This window comes from Laetiporus sulphureus (assembly GCF_001632365.1).
Source record: "Laetiporus sulphureus 93-53 unplaced genomic scaffold LAESUscaffold_29, whole genome shotgun sequence".
Taxonomy (NCBI): Eukaryota; Fungi; Basidiomycota; class Agaricomycetes; order Polyporales; family Laetiporaceae; genus Laetiporus; species Laetiporus sulphureus.
The window spans coordinates 109,746-126,864 of NW_024468538.1; the positions used below are offsets into that span (position 1 = coordinate 109,746).

Below are 17,119 nucleotides of genomic sequence, written 5' to 3' on the forward strand. Positions count from 1 at the left end.
CGTTGCGAGACCAATATGAAGGTTGGTGTCCGAATAACCACTCAAATGAGGACTTTAATGGTGCAAAAAGAAAGGTGCCACTTAATACTGTGACATCTGGCCAGCATTCATATAATATATTGGTATCATTTTGAATGGATCTTAAGGGTACATTACAAATGTGATCAATGTGATGTTACGATGAGTACCAGAATGCTTTCCATCATGTGCCGGCTGGAATCATCTCGGGGGTTTCCTAATATGGTCAGCACATTACTATATATAGTAATAACAATTATGCGATCACGATGAATCCATTGGGAACATCTTGAGAACATCATGGCCACTCACAGGTATCATTTGAGATTTTCTCCCAAGAAACATTTAGGATGCTATCGCAATAATGCTTAAATGCTGTCATCTGCAGCATTGGGATCTCATTCTTGCATCTTTATGAATGCTATCAAAATTGTGCCGCAATGTTGATGCTTAAAACATTTTAAAATATTCAAAATGATTTCAAAATGTATGTGCTAAAAACATTGCATAATTATTTGGACTGTTATTACAATGTGTCCAGAATGTTTCGGGCAGAATCATGGGCCCATGCCCCCGGTGAGGACGTTGTGCGTAGATCATGTACCTCTCTTGTATTTTAGCGATGTCGTCCCAAGGAACAAGTGCACTACAAAGTGCGAATCCAGATGATGAATAAATAAGCAGAGAAAGCCCCCCTTTCTCTTCCTCTGCCCATCAAAGTGGCCCATACCACTCCCCAGACTCCAGGCCCTTTCCACTCGCCAGTCCCTTTTCGACAGCTTCTCACCAGCATACAGCATACTATGGGCAGTACAGTCCAATATTTTCAGGCTATGGCTCCAACGTCCAAACGTACAGTTCGCACGCATCGTCTTGAGAACAGAATAGCTCTCGCGCCAGAGAGGGTTCTCGTCGTCGGGCAAGTGAGTCTCATCAATCATGAACCAGCGGATCAGGTCTTTGAAGCTAGACATCTGCAGGAGCTTCTTCATGTGTTCCCCAGCAAGCATTTGAGGACTCAGAAAAGCGATGCGAATGTCTTCGCCATTCTGCAGCTCGTCGAAAAGGTCGCGCTTGTCATAGTACGCGTCGTGGACAGTATCCTCGTTCAGCGTGATCGCGCGCAGCCCGACTCGACGGGCACTCTCGCTCTAGCAAATCCACATATAGTTCTTTATTTCTATGTGTAAATCCAGTGGAGATATCATACCTGCTGTATAGAAAGTAGCTTGGTAGGGACAATGCATAGTGCGATACCCTGCTTGCCGAGTGCTTGAGCAGCGAGTAGAGAGGCCCAGAACACTGTCGTCTTGCCCTGACCTGGTGCAATAACTAGAAAGACGTCGCGCCCTTCGATGATGTCAAGTCCGTGTTTGATCTGGAATTCTCGAGGTTGAGAGATCCCGCACTTTCGAGAAAACAGCTCAGCAAGCCATTCAGCATTAATTTGAGGGTCGCCGAGAGAAGACTGAGCAAGTTCCGACATGATCACTACTTTTGACAGGATTTTGACAGAATGAATGCGTGAATGAATGTGCCAGTGTCGAGCGACATGCAGAAAGACACGCTCAGCCTGAGGCGCGTCCTCTGGTCGCGTGGTCGCGTTGTGGCGGTGGCGGCGGTATGTTGAAACTCAGCGTTCCCACGGATACACTTCTCACTGGACCCCTAGTTCTTCGCCTCAGCCTAGCTCTCCCCATACTTTGGCATTGGCGTGATACCCAATTCATGACACCGAAATCATTCGTCTACCCCAAGGAGCTAAGCGAGTTCATCTCTGCAGATGTTGACTCTTACGTCTTAGCAGCTAAGAATAGGGCCTCAGGCTCATCCTTCGACTTCGCGAATCATGCTTCTGTTCCCCTGTCTACTGAGGGACATGTGCTGCGACATGATCCAAATATCCACTGGCTGTATCTTTACGAGCTGGACAAGATAACAATTCGCGTCCAGGAACGCCTTGCGAATTGGGTATTCAGTGGTCGGCGGGTCATTTGATGTCTGCTGTCGGCGCCTAATAGTGCCTCATGACTTGCTGAACCTGATGCTAATGCTTGATTGGGAGAATGCGCATTATCGCGCTACCTCTTGCACATTGTCCATCTATGTCCGCCGGACTTCTCGGATCGAACCGTGAAGGCCGGGTTTCATACAAGTGTTCGATGTGCGAGAGGCGCATGGCCAGGAAGGGCAGTCCGTCTCCCTCGCGTTCTCTTTTACTCTCACTCTCCTCCGTGTCTGTGTAGCGGTGGTTCAGTTGGGATGATTGAAACTTCATCGTCTGCGTCGCGTCCCGAGCTGAAGGCTGCGTCTTCCGAAGTGGAGAAGGACGTTGAAGAGTGCCGTGTTGAGGACCCAAACACCGAGGGCACGCTCTTCCAGTCGCGACTGGGAGACAAGGTTCGCCGGCGTCACTTCTTCTCACCGCTGGATAAGAGTATCGCAGAGGCGGTCCATAAAGATGCCGAGACAGTCGAGTTTACTGAGGCAGAAGAGGTGCGTCTCGCCTGTCGATCAACGTACTGATATCTAATCGCCACACGTATGATTTTAGCGAGCTATGAGGCGCAAGATCGACCGACGGGTCTTGTCGTTAATTATTGGAAGGTGATAGCAGTTTCTCCGCATGGATCCGCTGAGGCTTATGCACGATCGTCATAGCTACTTGTGTACGTATTCACGTCATCACGATGTTCATATGCTGAGCCGACTCGTGTTCCGCCGCAATTCCGATATCTCCGTGATTTAATAGTCAATCAGTTCGGTACGTGTTCACGGATGATGCTGAATCTGAGAGATTCGATCTCACTCCATTATTCCTAGATCGAACCAACATGTAAGTTCACAACCGTGGCAAATCAGCGCTGTTGTCACACGGTGCATAGCGGGAATGTGCACACGGTACCCGCCTTCAACGAGAATTACGTATGTGCACCAACGTTTCGAAATAGTCGTGATGTACTTATGTCCTCATAGGGAGTGACAGATAACAACAAGTGGACACTTGCATTGAGTGTGTTCTACATCGGTTACTGTGAGTGCTTTCTACACCGCTTGACTCCCATTCTGACACGACTACGCAGGCTTGTTGGAGATGCCTGCCAATGGTATGTCAACAGTCCAATGCATCCGTCTGCATTCAATCCGAACATGCACATACAGTCCTGCAGCGCCGCATTGGGGCCAATCGTTTGTGAGTACCCGCTGTGATCTTTCTGGGCGATCACCGACTGATACGACACAGTTTCTTCATGTCACTCACGTTCTGGGGACTGTCTTCGCTCTCGTTCGTGTATGCGAAAGGCTACGTGGGGTTGCTCATTCTGCGGTAGGCATCGTTGACGGTCGCTGAATGTGATTGACAACTGACATCTTGACACCTGAAGGGTGCTCTTGGGCATCGGGGAGGCGGGATATTATGCCGGAATGGTCTATTATCTCTCGTTCTGGTACAGGAGGCGAGTAGTATGTCGCCAAAAGAGCTGTCCCTTTGCTCACCCTCCGAAAGGCATGAGCTAGCTATGCGCATAAGGTATGCGGGCGTCTCAATTGTCGCAATGGTCGTCGAATGCTTAGTCCTTCCGCTCCAATCAGTATATGCATGACAGGCACGTACCCTGGTGCCATCAGTGTAAGTGAAGAGATGTGTATGGCGGTGCGATCATGAACTTGTAACACTTTACAGGGCCTCATCTCATTTGGCCTTCTCCGCGCACACACGTCCTTGCTCCAAGGGTAGTCAACGCTTTTCTGCATATACGTCGACTTGACACTGACCATATCGCCAAAGCTGGCAGTTCCTGTTCTTGGTGCGTTTCCCGCTAAAATGACGCTCATACACATGCTCAGTGTTGACGATGCAGATTGAGGCCATTCCCACGATAATAATGGCTTCCCTGCTTCTGCTCTTTCTCCCATCGTTTCCGTTCTCTGCCTCGTTCCTCTCCCCGCGTGAGAAGGCCATAGCGCAGGCGCGCCTCAACCGCGACCAGAAGCCGACATCGCATGGCGGCATGACGGGCTGGCAGGGCTTCAAGGCGGTCGTGAACGATGTCAATGCGTGGCTCTTGGTGGTCGTGTACTGCGGCTGTAGGTGCCATCTTACTCGGGAGAGAGCCGGATCGCTGATGCCGAGCATTATGATAGTCAACGTCGGCACAGCGACAATCACCTACTTCCTGCCCACGGTGCGCTTGTCGTTTCCGCGTGCCAATGCCTCTCGCTTACTCTCGCTCGTGTCCGCAGCTCATCGACGAACTGGGCTTCTCGGACATCAACGCGCAAGGCATGACCGTCGCGCCGTACGCCGTCGGCTGGTTCATGGTCATCTTCCAGGCGTGGCACAGCGACCGGACGCGCGAGCGCGGGTACCATGTCGTCGCATCGATGCTCGTCTCGTTCACGGGCTACGTCATCCTCGCGACGTCGGTGCAGAAGAGCGTCGGCGCGGGGTACTTTGCGCTCTTTCTGGTCGTTGGAGGGAACTTTAGCCTGTTCCCGCTGGTTATGTGAGTCGGTTGAGTTGTCCGGATGATGGATCGGTGTGGATGGTGATGTGCTTGGATGCAGGAGCTGGGCGGCGAATTGCTTTTCTCCGACTTCGAAGCGCGGAGTTGGTACTGCGTTCATCGTGTCGATTGCAAACTGCATCTCTATGTGAGTGGCATTGCCATGAATTTCCACGCCAATACCGCACATAGAACTGGCCTTTCAGTGCCTCTCCGCAAATCTACTTCGACTCGTACGATGACTTCCGCAAGGGCCACGGGATCTCTGCTGGGTGGGTTACAATGCAAACCTCTGCGTGACGATAAAACCATAACTGATTCGCCGAATGATCAGGTGCCTCTTCGCGTCGGCGCTGGCCGCGTTCATCCTGCGCACGCGGCTCGCATACAAGAACAAGCGGAACAAGGAGATCCTTGCGACGATGACTCAGGACGAGAAGAACGGGCTGGACGACGACTCCGAAATCGCGGATACCGATCCGCGTTATGTGTTCATGGAATGAGGAGCCAGGCAGAGGAGTGTGGTATTAGAATCGCAGTGTACAGCGTTGTGTAAGTACAGGAGGTGTTCTTAGACTTTGAAGTTGCGGACTCGCGGTAGTTACTACCGAATACTATCATTACACGCTTTCAAGCCTCCCAGAACTATCGGGCTGCATGCTCGAAACTAGCCTTTAACGCATTAAGATTCTGATCCTGAGTAAGGGATGGAAGAACAGCTGTTGGGGTGCGTAGTCGAAAATGCACAGCAGGATGCACCCATCCAGCTTCACACATGATGCATCTTGTGAACAGCATAACAGATGAGCTCGGCATATTATTCGTCCCATCCAACTTTCGTTTCGGCCATCGCTGTTGCTACCTCTTGCATAATGAATTACATGTCAAACATTGCGATGGTGACAAGGGAAAACGCCACACCTTCAGTAGAAAGTGCCCCTTCGCAAGAGCGGATAACGATCTGCGTTGTAAACTCTTTGATCCGCGACGCATACCTCAAATGCATCTCTAGTCTCGGAATCGACCACCCCCACATCAGCGAGGCGCTCTAGGACCGTGCCACACCAGTGCCGACAGCCACTTCCGGTCTCGTCGAACCGGAAGCGGCTCATGCCCTTCTCGCGCAAGAAAGAGATGACCTCTTCCATCGTAAAAGACTCAACAGCAGCACATTCAAAGCGGAACTCGATCGCAGGGTCCGAGAGCGCGTCTTTGCTCGTGCTTGCGATGACGAACGTGCCCGTCATGCCGTCGGGGCCGGCGCCGGGGGTCATGTTGAGGAGGACGCAGAATCCGTTGGAAAGAGAGAGAAGGATTTGCCAGTGTAGGACGGAGTGCGGATCTGAGGTTGTAGGAGTGCCGCATAGGGTGATTGCGGTGACGGTGGAGGAGCCGTCTCGGTCGCGCTGGTAAGACTTATTGAACGTATGCTCGTCTGCCATGGCGGTGGTGGTATCATACGGTGTTCGCTCCGCAGATCAGGAGGCGAAGTGCTGCTTCCAGAGTCTGCGTACAGGCGAGGCTTATATTTTGTGCGTTGGAGGCAGTGCAACAAGTTCTCGTGCGCCGGAGGACTCTTGAATGCTATTATGCTGCAAGTCTACTGCTCGCCACCGATGCCGTCTAAGAAAGCTGGATGATTTGGCTTCAGATTAAGAACAATGTTTGCTTACAGCCCTGCAAAAGTCAAGGTCTGCTATCGCCGTAGAGGAAGTGGCGAAGGGTATGTGGCGCGAAATAATTGAGGGCCCACTTCACTTCAGCTTAGTCAGCAGTTCACAAACCTTCGGGTTGGTTGCTCGCGGCCCGCCCGCTTCAGCTCTAACACCTGCATGATGCCTACATCAACGACACTGGACTGGACGAGCCACACAGGCGCACTGGTAATCCCACCACCGCCAATGACACCTGTTAGCGCGCGCCCGTCTCCCACATCGCGGACAGGCCATTTCCTCCCGTTTCCACTGTACATGCAGAGGATGTACAATCCTCCTCTATGCGAGAATCCGCGACATACGTCGGGCCTTTTTGCATTGTCTAACTAACGTACTCGCCAGAGGTACTGAATTAGGAGTTGAGCCATTTCGACTGGTGTTCCTGTGAACGGACTCCGGACGGCTCGGGAGACATAAAATGCACGAGATCTATGTCGCTCCCGGTCCGAAGTCTCACCCACCCTTTGAGCTTATCTAACAACCCAGGCAACACATTGAAGCCACCTTCTCTGCCCTCGTGTTTGCGATAGCGGTTTTGATGTGTCCGGAACGTCTTTTTTCGTCATGTCATCGGTGTATATCGGTGTCCATGAGAAATAGGTGCTTTGTTTGAGACGCCTTAAGGAAGGCAGTAAGCAACTGCGATATTCGGTCGACTTGGGATTCATGGGAAGGCAAGTTGCGACGGGTCAAACCGCATCCGTTCTGCTTTCCCCAAAACATATGCATGTAACTTTCTACTTCCGAGTCGAACTCTCACTTTGCTAGACGCGTATAGTCACGACCACATGATCGTGACGCTTCGTGTCCAACCGGCATGCGGCTGTTCCCCGATTCCGGCCCAATCGCTATGTCCCTGCACGCCCAGTGGCCAGGCCACGTCGCATGCCAACGTTCCGGATATGGATTAAATTGAGCCTCGGGGATCTTGCTCTGATCGTGCTCGCAAGTGGCCCTGGCGAGATATTCCGAACCGGCTTGAGCAGCATTCCGGGATTTCCGGCATTGCACGCTTACTTGAATCGAGTCTCCACCAGATAGTGAGTGCAGAGTTCAAGTGGCAACCCGTTCACGGATGGCCTGCTCGGAATTGGAAGTAGCTGTTCCATGGGTAGGGTGTTTGGACGGTTAGGGACTTCTTGCCTAGGTAGCAGCTCATGCCGCTGACTCTAACGGAGGGGAGTGCGATAGGGCTCTCGCAATGGCCGCTCGCCCACTCTATTTCGAACACGCAATGTATCGCCACGAAGGAGAGACGGGGAGCCGTTCGATGTGCAATTGGCTCTGTTCCGCCTTTTTGAACGTGCTGTGGCCAGCTCAACTCCGTGGACCGTCGGTCGCCGACCGGCTGTCCAGTGAAATTTTGTGCATGCCAGCGCTCGGACGGTTGCAAGCGGAGGCTGCCGTCGGATCGCAGAGCGAGGGCGGATATGCACGATGTGAGCGTCGGCCAGCCAAACTCGTAGACGAGTCGCCGAGCGTTCGCCAGGAGGAAGGCGCATATCCATACTTATCGCGCTTGTTACGAGGAGCAGAATGTTGGCAGAGCCTCATAGGTCCAGATGAGGGCCTAACAATTCGCCGATCTGTCGCGTTCCACCACCGCACGGACATCGTGGCGATGAGTGCCGTTCGCGTACGCGGGCTTACAGATGTGAGATGGCCGAGTAATTTCAGAAACTGTGACTGGCCCAGAATGCGGTTCCTCATACATGGTCAATGCATTTTCTCAGAATGAGTAAATATTCCGCTGCCCTAGGAACATCGCTCAGTGAGAGTGAGGATGGTTCGAATATTGTGGCCAGCCACTGAGGATGCGAGAATTACTCTGCGTCCTCGGCTGCTACGAACGAGGCCAATCACATTCGGAGTAAACCGTCGAATATCTCAGATAGTGATCTGCTCCCCGATAGGCGCCTGACGGTAATTGCTCAAAATGGACGACCGAGAGGCGTTTCGCGCGCAAAAAATTTGGGCGACTCGGTTGTTCACGAAGATGAGCAAGTGCGGAATTTCTTCCGAAAGTAAATCGCACGATTTCGGCCGCGTGCGCTATGAATACATCCACGCCGTAATGAACACGCGCCAATTCGCAGGAGCGTTTGGTGGACCCGACCGGCAGAGGAAGAAAGTAGCGCACTATAGCCGTCATTGAGGACCCTCCGTGATCATCCGATGACGTCCCTTCCGCAATTAATATTAGTCTGCGGGTGATATATGGTCGCGCCTCGTTCTTCGGTCTGATTCCGACTGCTGCTCTCTCCCCTCACTCCGAATTGTCTTTGATTCTGATTGCTTCTTACCAGTCACTTCCGTCTAATTATCTAGCTGTTACTTGCGTAATTCCTCCCTCGTTATCCTCTCCTCTACGATGTTGCGCTCGCAGGCTCTCAACGCGAAGAAGACGACACGCGACCTGTGCGTTGTGCGTGTAACAAGTGCACGGAACTTTAGCGCGTCTGCAAGACGGTCAGAACAGCACTTGGTCATCCTCGGGTCGGGATGGGGAGGCTACGAGCTGCTGAGAGGGATTGACAAAAGGCGGTGGAGTGAGTGTCGCTCGGGATCGTGTTGCGCGCGCACTCTGACGCCCGTACCTACATTGAAGACGTTACCATCGTCTCGCCCACAAATTATTTCAACTTCACACCTCTCCTCGCAGGTTGCGCAGTCGGCACGCTCGAATTCCGTTCTGCTGTTGAGCCTGTGCGTAGACCACTCGATGTGCTTACTCGTGGTTTGTCCATTGACCTTGCCGTCGCCCCTATGCAGGTCAGACGATACACACCACGAGTGGTCAGTGTTTAAACTTTGAATGCTTCGAATTGGAATCTGACGTCACGTTTGTTTATTTCTCCCGTTTCTTGTGGGTGCCTTGAAAACCCGCATCGGACACTGCAACGCGCGACATGCACATGGGAACGTATTGCATCTTACTCTCACGCGGCTTGTTCTCTTTTTCTCGTATGTGTGCCTGCCTTCTTCCATGCGTGCTCGCCAACGCTACGCATCGTCTTGACCAACTCGGTCAATATGGAACTCGCGTGCTACATGGCATCCGAAAACACCGCATTTCTGCGCTCGACACGACTTTTGCTTGCTCTTGCCTGTATAAATGCGCTTCGATTCCATGCAATCTCCCGTATACATCCTCCCATATACATCCTCCATCACACATATGCTTTTTTGCCTCCCTCAACCCGCATATATGCACATCAAATGGATGTCACGTATCTATAGAACGCGTATCAAGCATGGTGCGACAACATCGGTATGTCCAATCTTCCATTCATTCCTCCTCACGACCACTAATGCGTGCCAACAGACTTCAAGCAGAGGACCATCTGTTGCGTAGGTGTAATGGCCCCTTCCTGTCCTGTGCACCCGCATTCCGTGCGTACTGACGACGCTCTCTCCTTTTCCCCTGTACGTGCAGATGCCAGCAACGCCCCCGCTGCCGTCTCATTACCACCAACACGTAATCGGCAACGGACACGAGCACGCGCAGGCGCCCACAGAGAGGAAGGCGCTTACACCCGTCGAGCAAGGGGTCGGCACGACGAGCCCTCCAGCGGTCCTGCAGGAGAGGTTCAAGCTTCGGTACGACAAGCTTATTATCGCAGTGGGTGCGTACAGCCGGAGTGAGTGGTTTTTTCTATGCGCGTACCTGAGGAGGGCTGAAGTAGTATGTGCTTGCGTGAAGCGTTCAACATACCTGGAGTGAAGGAGCATGCGTATTTTTTGAAGGATATCAAGGATGCGCGAAGGATTCGGTCGAGGATCCTGGAATGTATGTCCATATGTTATAACCTCATCTAGACGACGTATTTACAGGCTCGTTAGGCTTTGAACAAGCGAACCAGCCCACTATCACGGACGACGACCGGCGGAAACTCCTGCACTTCTGCATCGTAGGTATGTGCATTGTTACTTGGCTCACCTGGCCCATCAGTGCGCTGATGCTTTTCCTGCGTCTAGGCGGTGGCCCGACCGGTGTCGAATTCGCGGCAGAGTTGCACGATCTGCTACACGCGGAGATCAAACAGCATTTCCCTCAGCTTGCGCGGATGGCCAAGATCTCGCTGTACGACGTGGCGCCGCAGATCCTTGGGAGCTTCGACGTTGGCTTGCAGGAGTGAGCGCCGTGGTTATGAACGGAGATGTACTTCAAGTGCTAAGCATTTGGGATAGGTGGGCGGCGCGCAAGTTCACACGGAAAGGTATCAATATCTTGACGCAGCACCACGTCGAGCGTGTGGAAGAAGTAAGTTGACTCAGATGTGCTTGGGTTTACTGTCGATAACTACGCAACTTTGATAGGGCGGCATGTTCGTCACTGAGCAGGGTGAAGGTACGCACAGCTTTCTCCGCGTTCACGGAACAAGAGTTTTGATTAGCTCTGCCCACAGTCAACTTCGGCATGCTGGTATGGAGTACTGGTCTGGCGCCGAACCCGCTTGTGTCGTCGATTAACGAGATCGAGAAGGACACGCGGACTGGCAGGTTTGTTTGATGCTTTTGGCCTCCGCGCGAAGTGTGTACTGATAATGCAACGCATGTAGCTTGCTCACAGATGAGCATCTCAACGTGCTCATGAAGGACAGTGGGAAGCCCGACCCGGATGTATGGGCTATTGGTGACGCGGCCATCATCAAGGGTCAGCCTCTCCCTGCCACTGCTCAGGGTACGTACGCTCCACACAGTCGCCACGAGCTCCCTGACTGACGTATGCACGGACAGTGGCGAACCAAAAGGCAAAGTACCTGTTCAAGAAGCTGAACAGGATCGTGAAGGGCAAATCGCACCCGACGGAGTTCAACTTCGTGAACGCAGGCAGCCTCGCATATATCGGCGACTGGCAGGCGGTGTACGACCGTACGAGCGCGGCCAAGGGCCCGAAGACGAAGGAGACGGGCCGGCTCGCGTGGCTGCTCTGGCGCTCGGCGTACTTCACCATGACGTTGAGCTTGAAGAACAAGTGGGTGTCCACATTCACGCGTATGTCTCTGATCAGGTGCTGATGAATCTGCGATAGGATCTTGGTCCCTACGTATTGGTGAGCGTCGATTGGGTGAGCGAGCGTTATTCATGGCTGATCGTTGCCCACGACAGGTTCATGAACTGGATCTTCGGCCGGGACCTTAGTCGTTTCTGAGATCCGATTCTTTGCGGTGGATGCGTGGATGGCAGGGCAGGCTGGGTGCGATGCTGGTACATAGGCTGCGGGGTACGGGTAACAAACCTACTAATTAGTTGAGTTTTGGCTTCTCATTGTAGCGCTATCTCATAGAGGACTAGCTGTGGTGACAGTTAGATAGAGACATCCCAATCATAGGCTATTCTAGTGGAACTTCATCCGCAAAACGCCTCTTCGCGATGCGCGAGGTGGTCAACGGTTGTGTAATTCTGCGAATACAGGCAGGTACGTCAAGGGCGATGGAGAACGTTCAATCTGAGAAGTAGCCTCGCGCAAGATGCTCCTCCAGCTCCTCGAATCCTGAGTAAGCCGCACTCACTAGAGATGATCTCTTGCGACTGGGCGAGTGGACTGTCACGATACGAGAATTCTTCCGATATTCAGTTTGGATGTGAGGCCTTGACGATTGATAGATAGTACGTTTTCTATCGTCGCATGTTTCCATAACTGCGGCTGATCTTCTCGTAAATCATCTCTTCATCTCAATACATGCTTCAAGACTGCGCGATGCCTGCCTTGCTATATCCCTTGGCTTCGCTCGCTTCAAAGAAGAAGATATATTGTAGTCTGCCTGTCCAGGTTGGGATCAGCTCGTCATGTGACCGCGGCTGGGATTCGACGTCGACGCGTCTCGCCACCAGGTGTTGGTACGCGTTCTTCCATTCACTACACGTCTCGACTTGTCTGTCAAGGCAGATTTCTCTTTTATGAGACTTTCTCCACAAGGCTGTAAGGTAAAATCTTGGAGACGTGCGCGGCGGTCCCCATGACGATCGCTCTTGGGCCACAATCCAGTGGGCCCTGCTGATATAAGCGCAGTGTTTTGTTCTTTCCCCAACGCCACTCACCACAACGCTACCATCTAGTCGCCACATTCTCCCTGACGCTCAGATAATATGCCGCGCAGCTGTTTTGGTGGAAAACACACGGGAAGATTGTCTAGTTTCATAAACGACGAAGGCTCCGATCCCGCAGGAGACGACGACCCTGGGCGGTTATTAGAAGCACTTCGGGAGAAGTTCAATGTGTTCCAAGGTACAATCGAAGAGTACATGGAGATCTTTGTTCCAAGTATGGTGTCATCACTTCGAGGGAACTCAAGGAAGATCTTCAGAAGGGGGATGTCGAATGAAGAGATTGTAGGTGGCGTCTATGCAACGCAGTCAAACTGGCTAAATCATCTTGCAGGTCCATGCACTAGATGCCATCGTAGCCGGATTTCCTCTGGAAAGGCGCCCCGAGTTTGTCAATGAAAGCGATCGGATTATACCACTGGTCATTGCCGGTCAAGAGATGCATGTGGATGGAAACCAAAAGAATGCCGGGATTGCCATGCTATTTCCTGGCAGAAGCAAAATTTCAACCCCCGTTCCACAGTGGCAAGATATATGCCTGATGCTGCAATATAAGTCCTCGCCTTCCGATGACCCAATTTCGCAAATTCGAAGCTCTGGTCAAGTGGAGGAAGGCTGCTTCATACAACTCTTCCAAGCTGCCCAGAACATGCTTGCGGCAAATCGATCTCTCTTTGTGTTCGTTATAGGGTTATACGGCAGCATGGCAAAAATATTCCGCTTCGACCACAGTGCCGTGGTGGCGTCTCCTTCATTTAGCTATTTAGCACGCCCGAACATGCTGCGAGAATTTCTGTGGCGATTCGTCAATCCTGCCGCTGGCGGTACAGTCGTTGGCTCTGACCCATCTATCACCATCCCGACATCTGATGACTTGCAATGGGCGACAAGCATCCTGCGTGACCGGGAGCTGCCCGTCGAAGTCCTCGGTTCCAGTCGCTGGTACACCGTAGAACCTCCCACCCGCGGCGTTACTCCGCGCCAATTTCTCGCATTCAGGCCTATCGATGTGCATACCGCACTGTTCTCACGAGCGACAATGGTTTGGGAAGTGTTAGGACGAGGAGAGGAGAGCGGACAGACGTATGTCCTCAAGGACGCTTGGCGGGCCGTGTGGAGTAACGTAGAGACGGGATTCTACGAACGCATTCGCAGAAGCTTGGCCACAGGCGAGGAGCTCTTCGGTATCGCTGACATGATCTGCGGCACGGACCTTGGAGGGCTTGAGATATCCCGAGCGATGCGGGATCCTGCAACCCCATCAGTCAAGCTGGAAGCGTCAGAAGTCGACCTTAGAAATGCTACCGAAAAGAGCTCCCGCCATACAAGGGCAGCTAAAAGACGACATGCTGAACGCCCCAGTGTGATGAATGCGAACGCTCCATGCCATCGGACAATTTCATCATTCGGCAATCTTGGAAGGCACCCTAAAGACGATCGAACACATATGCGGCTCGTCTTCAGGCCATTAGGACGGCCGCTCGAAGACTTTAAGGACACAAAGGAACTTGCGCAAGTTTTGCGCGATGCGATCATTGGTACTTTGGTCCCATATCACTGGAGCCACAGCTAATAGGTTCGCACGCAGGGCACCGACAAGTCTACAAAGCCGGTATCCTTCATCGCGATGTCAGCATTGACAATATCATGATCGCCAATGGACAGCCATATAAGGGCTTCATCACGGATTTCGACATGAGTGCGTTTTGTACTGGTATCGAGCGCGGAGGGAAAACCGTAAGTTTTGAATCGCCATGAGAAGATACGCGCTGCTAAATCGTATGTAGGGCACCTGGTGCTTCCTCGCAATCCCACTGCTCGAGGACTCACGGGATGTGCGCCAGGACGTCACTCATGATCTCGAAGCCTTCTTCTGGGTGTTGACGTGCATGGTCATTCGCTACGTTGATCATGATGATCCCCAAGGCCGAGCAGTCTGGTCCTGGCTCTTTGGCGATGACATAGACGATGTGACATGTGCACTTCGGAAAAGGGCCTGGCTGAAGAAACCGTTGACTATTTCCAGCAACCAGCCGCTCACAACTCTACTACGCGATTTTGCGAGTCTGTGTCTCGATAACTTGCAAAACAGGGGCGGGCGGCCCCTCACGCATGGTGCTGTTCTGTCTGCGTTTGATAACGCGCTAGCCGAGGATGGCTGGCCAGAAGAGGACAAGAGGAATCGTTTGAAAAGAGGTCGTCTTGACAGTTCAGAAGAAGCCTGCGATGGGAGCAGCAAACGACGAAGACTCAGTGGCTCGTTTTCGCAATAACAGTACAAGCTCCCTCAATAGTCTCCCTTGTCACCACACGAACCGTGTCGCATGATCGCCATGTCGTGCATGCAGCACCACTCTCTTCATAGATACCGGTGGTAAATCATATCACTTGTTATTCATCGGGACCAGTACATACAACCTGTGCTACCATGCTACAACTACGAGAGACGGAGAAGACAGACTACATGGCTGGTACGAATTAGTATCAAGAACACTGTAGATATGTGAGCATGTTCATAGTGGGCGACAGCATTGCACAAATATCAATACAACAAAGATATAGGACAACATCGGTCCCATATCCAGCAAAATAGGAATAAAAGGGCCTTTTAGTCGATCGTGAAGGATTGTGAGGTCATTGGGCTTCGTTGAGATCCTCGTGAACTCCATATGTGAAGTGGCTCATGCTATCGCTACCGGTTTCCTATGTGGCGATTTACGCTTCCGAGGCGGTTCATCCGCTGTGTTTCACTGTGGTCAGCATCATGCAAACAAGTCAAATAAATTGCAGAACGGCTCACCGTTCTCATTCTTCGACTTTGAGGCACTGAATGCGTTGAAAGAGCCTTCGACGAAGCCTTTGAGGCCCTCAACGGCCCTGGCACTGGCCCGTGGACTCGGAGTGCTCGGAGTGCTCGGGATACTCGGCAACTGCTTGAAGTCACCATGCAGCTCTTCGAGCATCACTATCCAGCCTGGCTCGAGATTCTCAGACGCTTCGACACGACCCGTGTCGGTATAGCCAATGTGCGACACGTGCTTGAACGACTTTGCATTCGGGGAGGAGATCATCGACTTGCTAATGCGAGGAGAGGCAGGAAGAGGTGGCGTCGCGGGAAGGGGCGACTCGGGTGGTGTTGGCAGTCTGCTCGATGGCGAGGGAGACCTATTGATCCTGCCTGGGGGAGACACTATATGTAGAGAGGGTTCAGTATGATGCGCCACACCAGACACTTCACATACACTGACCTGTGCAGGACACGTTGCTCGTGACCTTTTTGTAGAACTTCTCGCCATCGGTATCGTCGTCGAAGCGCAGGCCGAACATCCTGGTCTGCGACGTGATCAGCTCAACATTCTGCAGCGTGACTGATGAGTGTGGCTTACCTTGCCAGCGAAGATGTGGAAGAACGGCTTGTCCAGACTGTACTTGAAGTCGGTTGGGATGTCGTGCATCCAGACGGTGTGCCCATTCGCAGCCGGATCGACTATCTTCAGCCAGTAGTTGTACTCAAAACATGCTGCGGGCCCCCTGCCAAGCAGCTTGCTAGCATGTATGGAGAGTGGATCGCGACCGAAGATGATCGTGCCCCGCAAGCCCGTGTATGTCCATGCATCGTGGCGTCCGTCGAAGGGCGCTTGGTAGAGTCTCCCACTTGCACGCGCGAGCTCTACGACGTTAGTCGGTAGTGGAGGGAGGATGTGGCGCTTGTCGTCAAGAGGAAGCGAAGGCGAGGAATAGCTGGAACTCGGTGTGCGAGACATGCTAGGATCTGTTTTAAGGGTTGCTGGTGTACAGGACAGGACCAGGAAGGGAGAAGGCGTTGGACGAGGTGTGGATGGTGCTCGCGACGCTGTACGTATATATAGACGCACAGATCTTTGGCCCGAGCTGCCTCGGGGCACTGAACGACGCAGCGTGGCCAACGCGTGTCCGTGAGTCAAGATCGGTCACGGTCTGAGTGGCGGGCTAGTATGCCACAAATCAGACACATTGCAACTCGTAGAGTCTGTCACGAGTCATCTGCGGCCATCGCAGGCAGGAGCGTACGTGGAATGCGACCCTGTAAGTCGTGCCGGTGGTTGCCAAGAGCCAGGCAGGCAAAATTTGCTGTTCCAAGAATTCTCTTCAGAAGCTTTGCTCCGTGAATGTCGTCGGCAAAAGAATGGATACACGAGACCTCATCGCTTGCGAGGCGGTGATATGTGGAGGCTGTGACTTGGATCATCGGTCTCGAATATGTCAATGGACTCAAGAAGAAGCTGGTCGCGCGAATTGATCCATCCAGACAGCTCAGGTGAAGGGACTCGCTTGCTCGTCCGCGCTGCGGCAGTCGTGACGTACAAATTGTGGGTATCGCGGTGTTAAGGGCGATGGCCTAGGCCATAGCTGCTTTAGGGCGCGAAAGGAAACATTTGAGGTTAGACAATGCAACTGACCGAGCCGATGCACCACGATCTCCTCATCGAATCATCCTACGCAGGTTATAGATCCGCGAGTTTTGGGAAAGATATGACCGGAGCGCCTTCTGCTGACAACACGATCATTTAATTCGCCATTGAGATCCCAAGTGATTATCGGCATCCCCCGGCCACGTAAGACATCTCGACCGGACTACGTACATTTAGCCTTCGGGAGGCATCCTGGAACTAGGGTTGCTCAGTATGTAGCAAGAGACGCAAGGAACGCGTATTAGGATGGAACACAAGAACCCCGTTCTCTATCACCTCGTGATGCCAGCATGGGCAGCGATCAAAAATCCAGATATGTGGAACCTCCGAGTAGCGTACCTATGTTCCGTCCTCCCAGGGGCAGACGTGATGCACA

General features: G+C 52.5%; 7 protein-coding genes across 7 annotated transcripts; 3 read left to right on the forward strand and 4 right to left on the reverse strand.

Moving 5' to 3' along the window:
- Positions 1-732: 732 nt before the first annotated feature.
- On the reverse strand, positions 733-1,504 carry LAESUDRAFT_760650 (uncharacterized protein; the record flags this gene model as incomplete). The annotated part of the gene is made up of 3 exons (XM_040912778.1): positions 733-797; positions 875-1,169; positions 1,229-1,504. The coding sequence occupies 3 exons, from the start codon at positions 1,502-1,504 to the stop codon at positions 733-735; spliced, it is 636 nt and encodes a 211-aa protein (XP_040762638.1).
- A 644-nt stretch (positions 1,505-2,148) lies between these two features.
- LAESUDRAFT_246234 (MFS general substrate transporter) lies at positions 2,149-5,409 on the forward strand. Its single transcript, XM_040901722.1, has 21 exons — positions 2,149-2,514; positions 2,573-2,625; positions 2,680-2,687; positions 2,771-2,782; positions 2,842-2,854; positions 2,904-2,943; positions 2,995-3,052; positions 3,102-3,125; positions 3,181-3,211; positions 3,263-3,346; positions 3,405-3,476; positions 3,527-3,550; positions 3,613-3,649; positions 3,704-3,753; positions 3,809-3,827; positions 3,882-4,107; positions 4,165-4,205; positions 4,264-4,526; positions 4,588-4,674; positions 4,733-4,798; positions 4,861-5,409. The coding sequence occupies exons 1-21, from the start codon at positions 2,281-2,283 to the stop codon at positions 5,027-5,029; spliced, it is 1,611 nt and encodes a 536-aa protein (XP_040762639.1). The 5' UTR covers positions 2,149-2,280; the 3' UTR covers positions 5,030-5,409.
- LAESUDRAFT_246299 (uncharacterized protein) lies at positions 5,131-6,230 on the reverse strand. Its single transcript, XM_040901723.1, has 3 exons — positions 6,200-6,230; positions 5,448-6,129; positions 5,131-5,390 (listed from the first exon to the last, which is right to left on the reverse strand). Exon 2 carries the CDS (start codon positions 5,966-5,968, stop codon positions 5,450-5,452), a length of 519 nt encoding a protein of 172 aa, XP_040762640.1. The 5' UTR covers positions 5,969-6,129; positions 6,200-6,230; the 3' UTR covers positions 5,131-5,390; positions 5,448-5,449.
- Positions 6,231-8,224: 1,994 nt separating this feature from the next.
- Positions 8,225-11,601, forward strand: LAESUDRAFT_727472 (FAD/NAD(P)-binding domain-containing protein). The gene is made up of 16 exons (XM_040909230.1): positions 8,225-8,790; positions 8,850-8,947; positions 9,014-9,037; positions 9,482-9,512; positions 9,567-9,592; positions 9,678-9,882; positions 9,945-10,031; positions 10,085-10,156; positions 10,220-10,376; positions 10,433-10,505; positions 10,562-10,592; positions 10,651-10,744; positions 10,804-10,925; positions 10,982-11,219; positions 11,277-11,297; positions 11,354-11,601. The coding sequence occupies exons 1-16, from the start codon at positions 8,613-8,615 to the stop codon at positions 11,394-11,396; spliced, it is 1,500 nt and encodes a 499-aa protein (XP_040762641.1). The 5' UTR covers positions 8,225-8,612; the 3' UTR covers positions 11,397-11,601.
- A 1,025-nt stretch (positions 11,602-12,626) lies between these two features.
- Positions 12,627-14,050, forward strand: LAESUDRAFT_702851 (uncharacterized protein; the record flags this gene model as incomplete). The annotated part of the gene is made up of 2 exons (XM_040906501.1): positions 12,627-13,830; positions 13,881-14,050. Exons 1-2 carry the CDS (start codon positions 12,732-12,734, stop codon positions 14,048-14,050), a joined length of 1,269 nt encoding a protein of 422 aa, XP_040762642.1. The 5' UTR covers positions 12,627-12,731.
- A 923-nt stretch (positions 14,051-14,973) lies between these two features.
- Positions 14,974-16,056, reverse strand: LAESUDRAFT_760655 (uncharacterized protein; the record flags this gene model as incomplete). Its single annotated transcript, XM_040912779.1, has 4 exons — positions 14,974-15,032; positions 15,093-15,482; positions 15,541-15,625; positions 15,679-16,056. 4 exons carry the CDS (start codon positions 16,054-16,056, stop codon positions 14,974-14,976), a joined length of 912 nt encoding a protein of 303 aa, XP_040762643.1.
- A 124-nt stretch (positions 16,057-16,180) lies between these two features.
- On the reverse strand, positions 16,181-16,895 carry LAESUDRAFT_246429 (uncharacterized protein). The gene is made up of 2 exons (XM_040901724.1): positions 16,732-16,895; positions 16,181-16,670 (listed from the first exon to the last, which is right to left on the reverse strand). The coding sequence occupies exons 1-2, from the start codon at positions 16,756-16,758 to the stop codon at positions 16,305-16,307; spliced, it is 393 nt and encodes a 130-aa protein (XP_040762644.1). The 5' UTR covers positions 16,759-16,895; the 3' UTR covers positions 16,181-16,304.
- Positions 16,896-17,119: the final 224 nt, after the last annotated feature.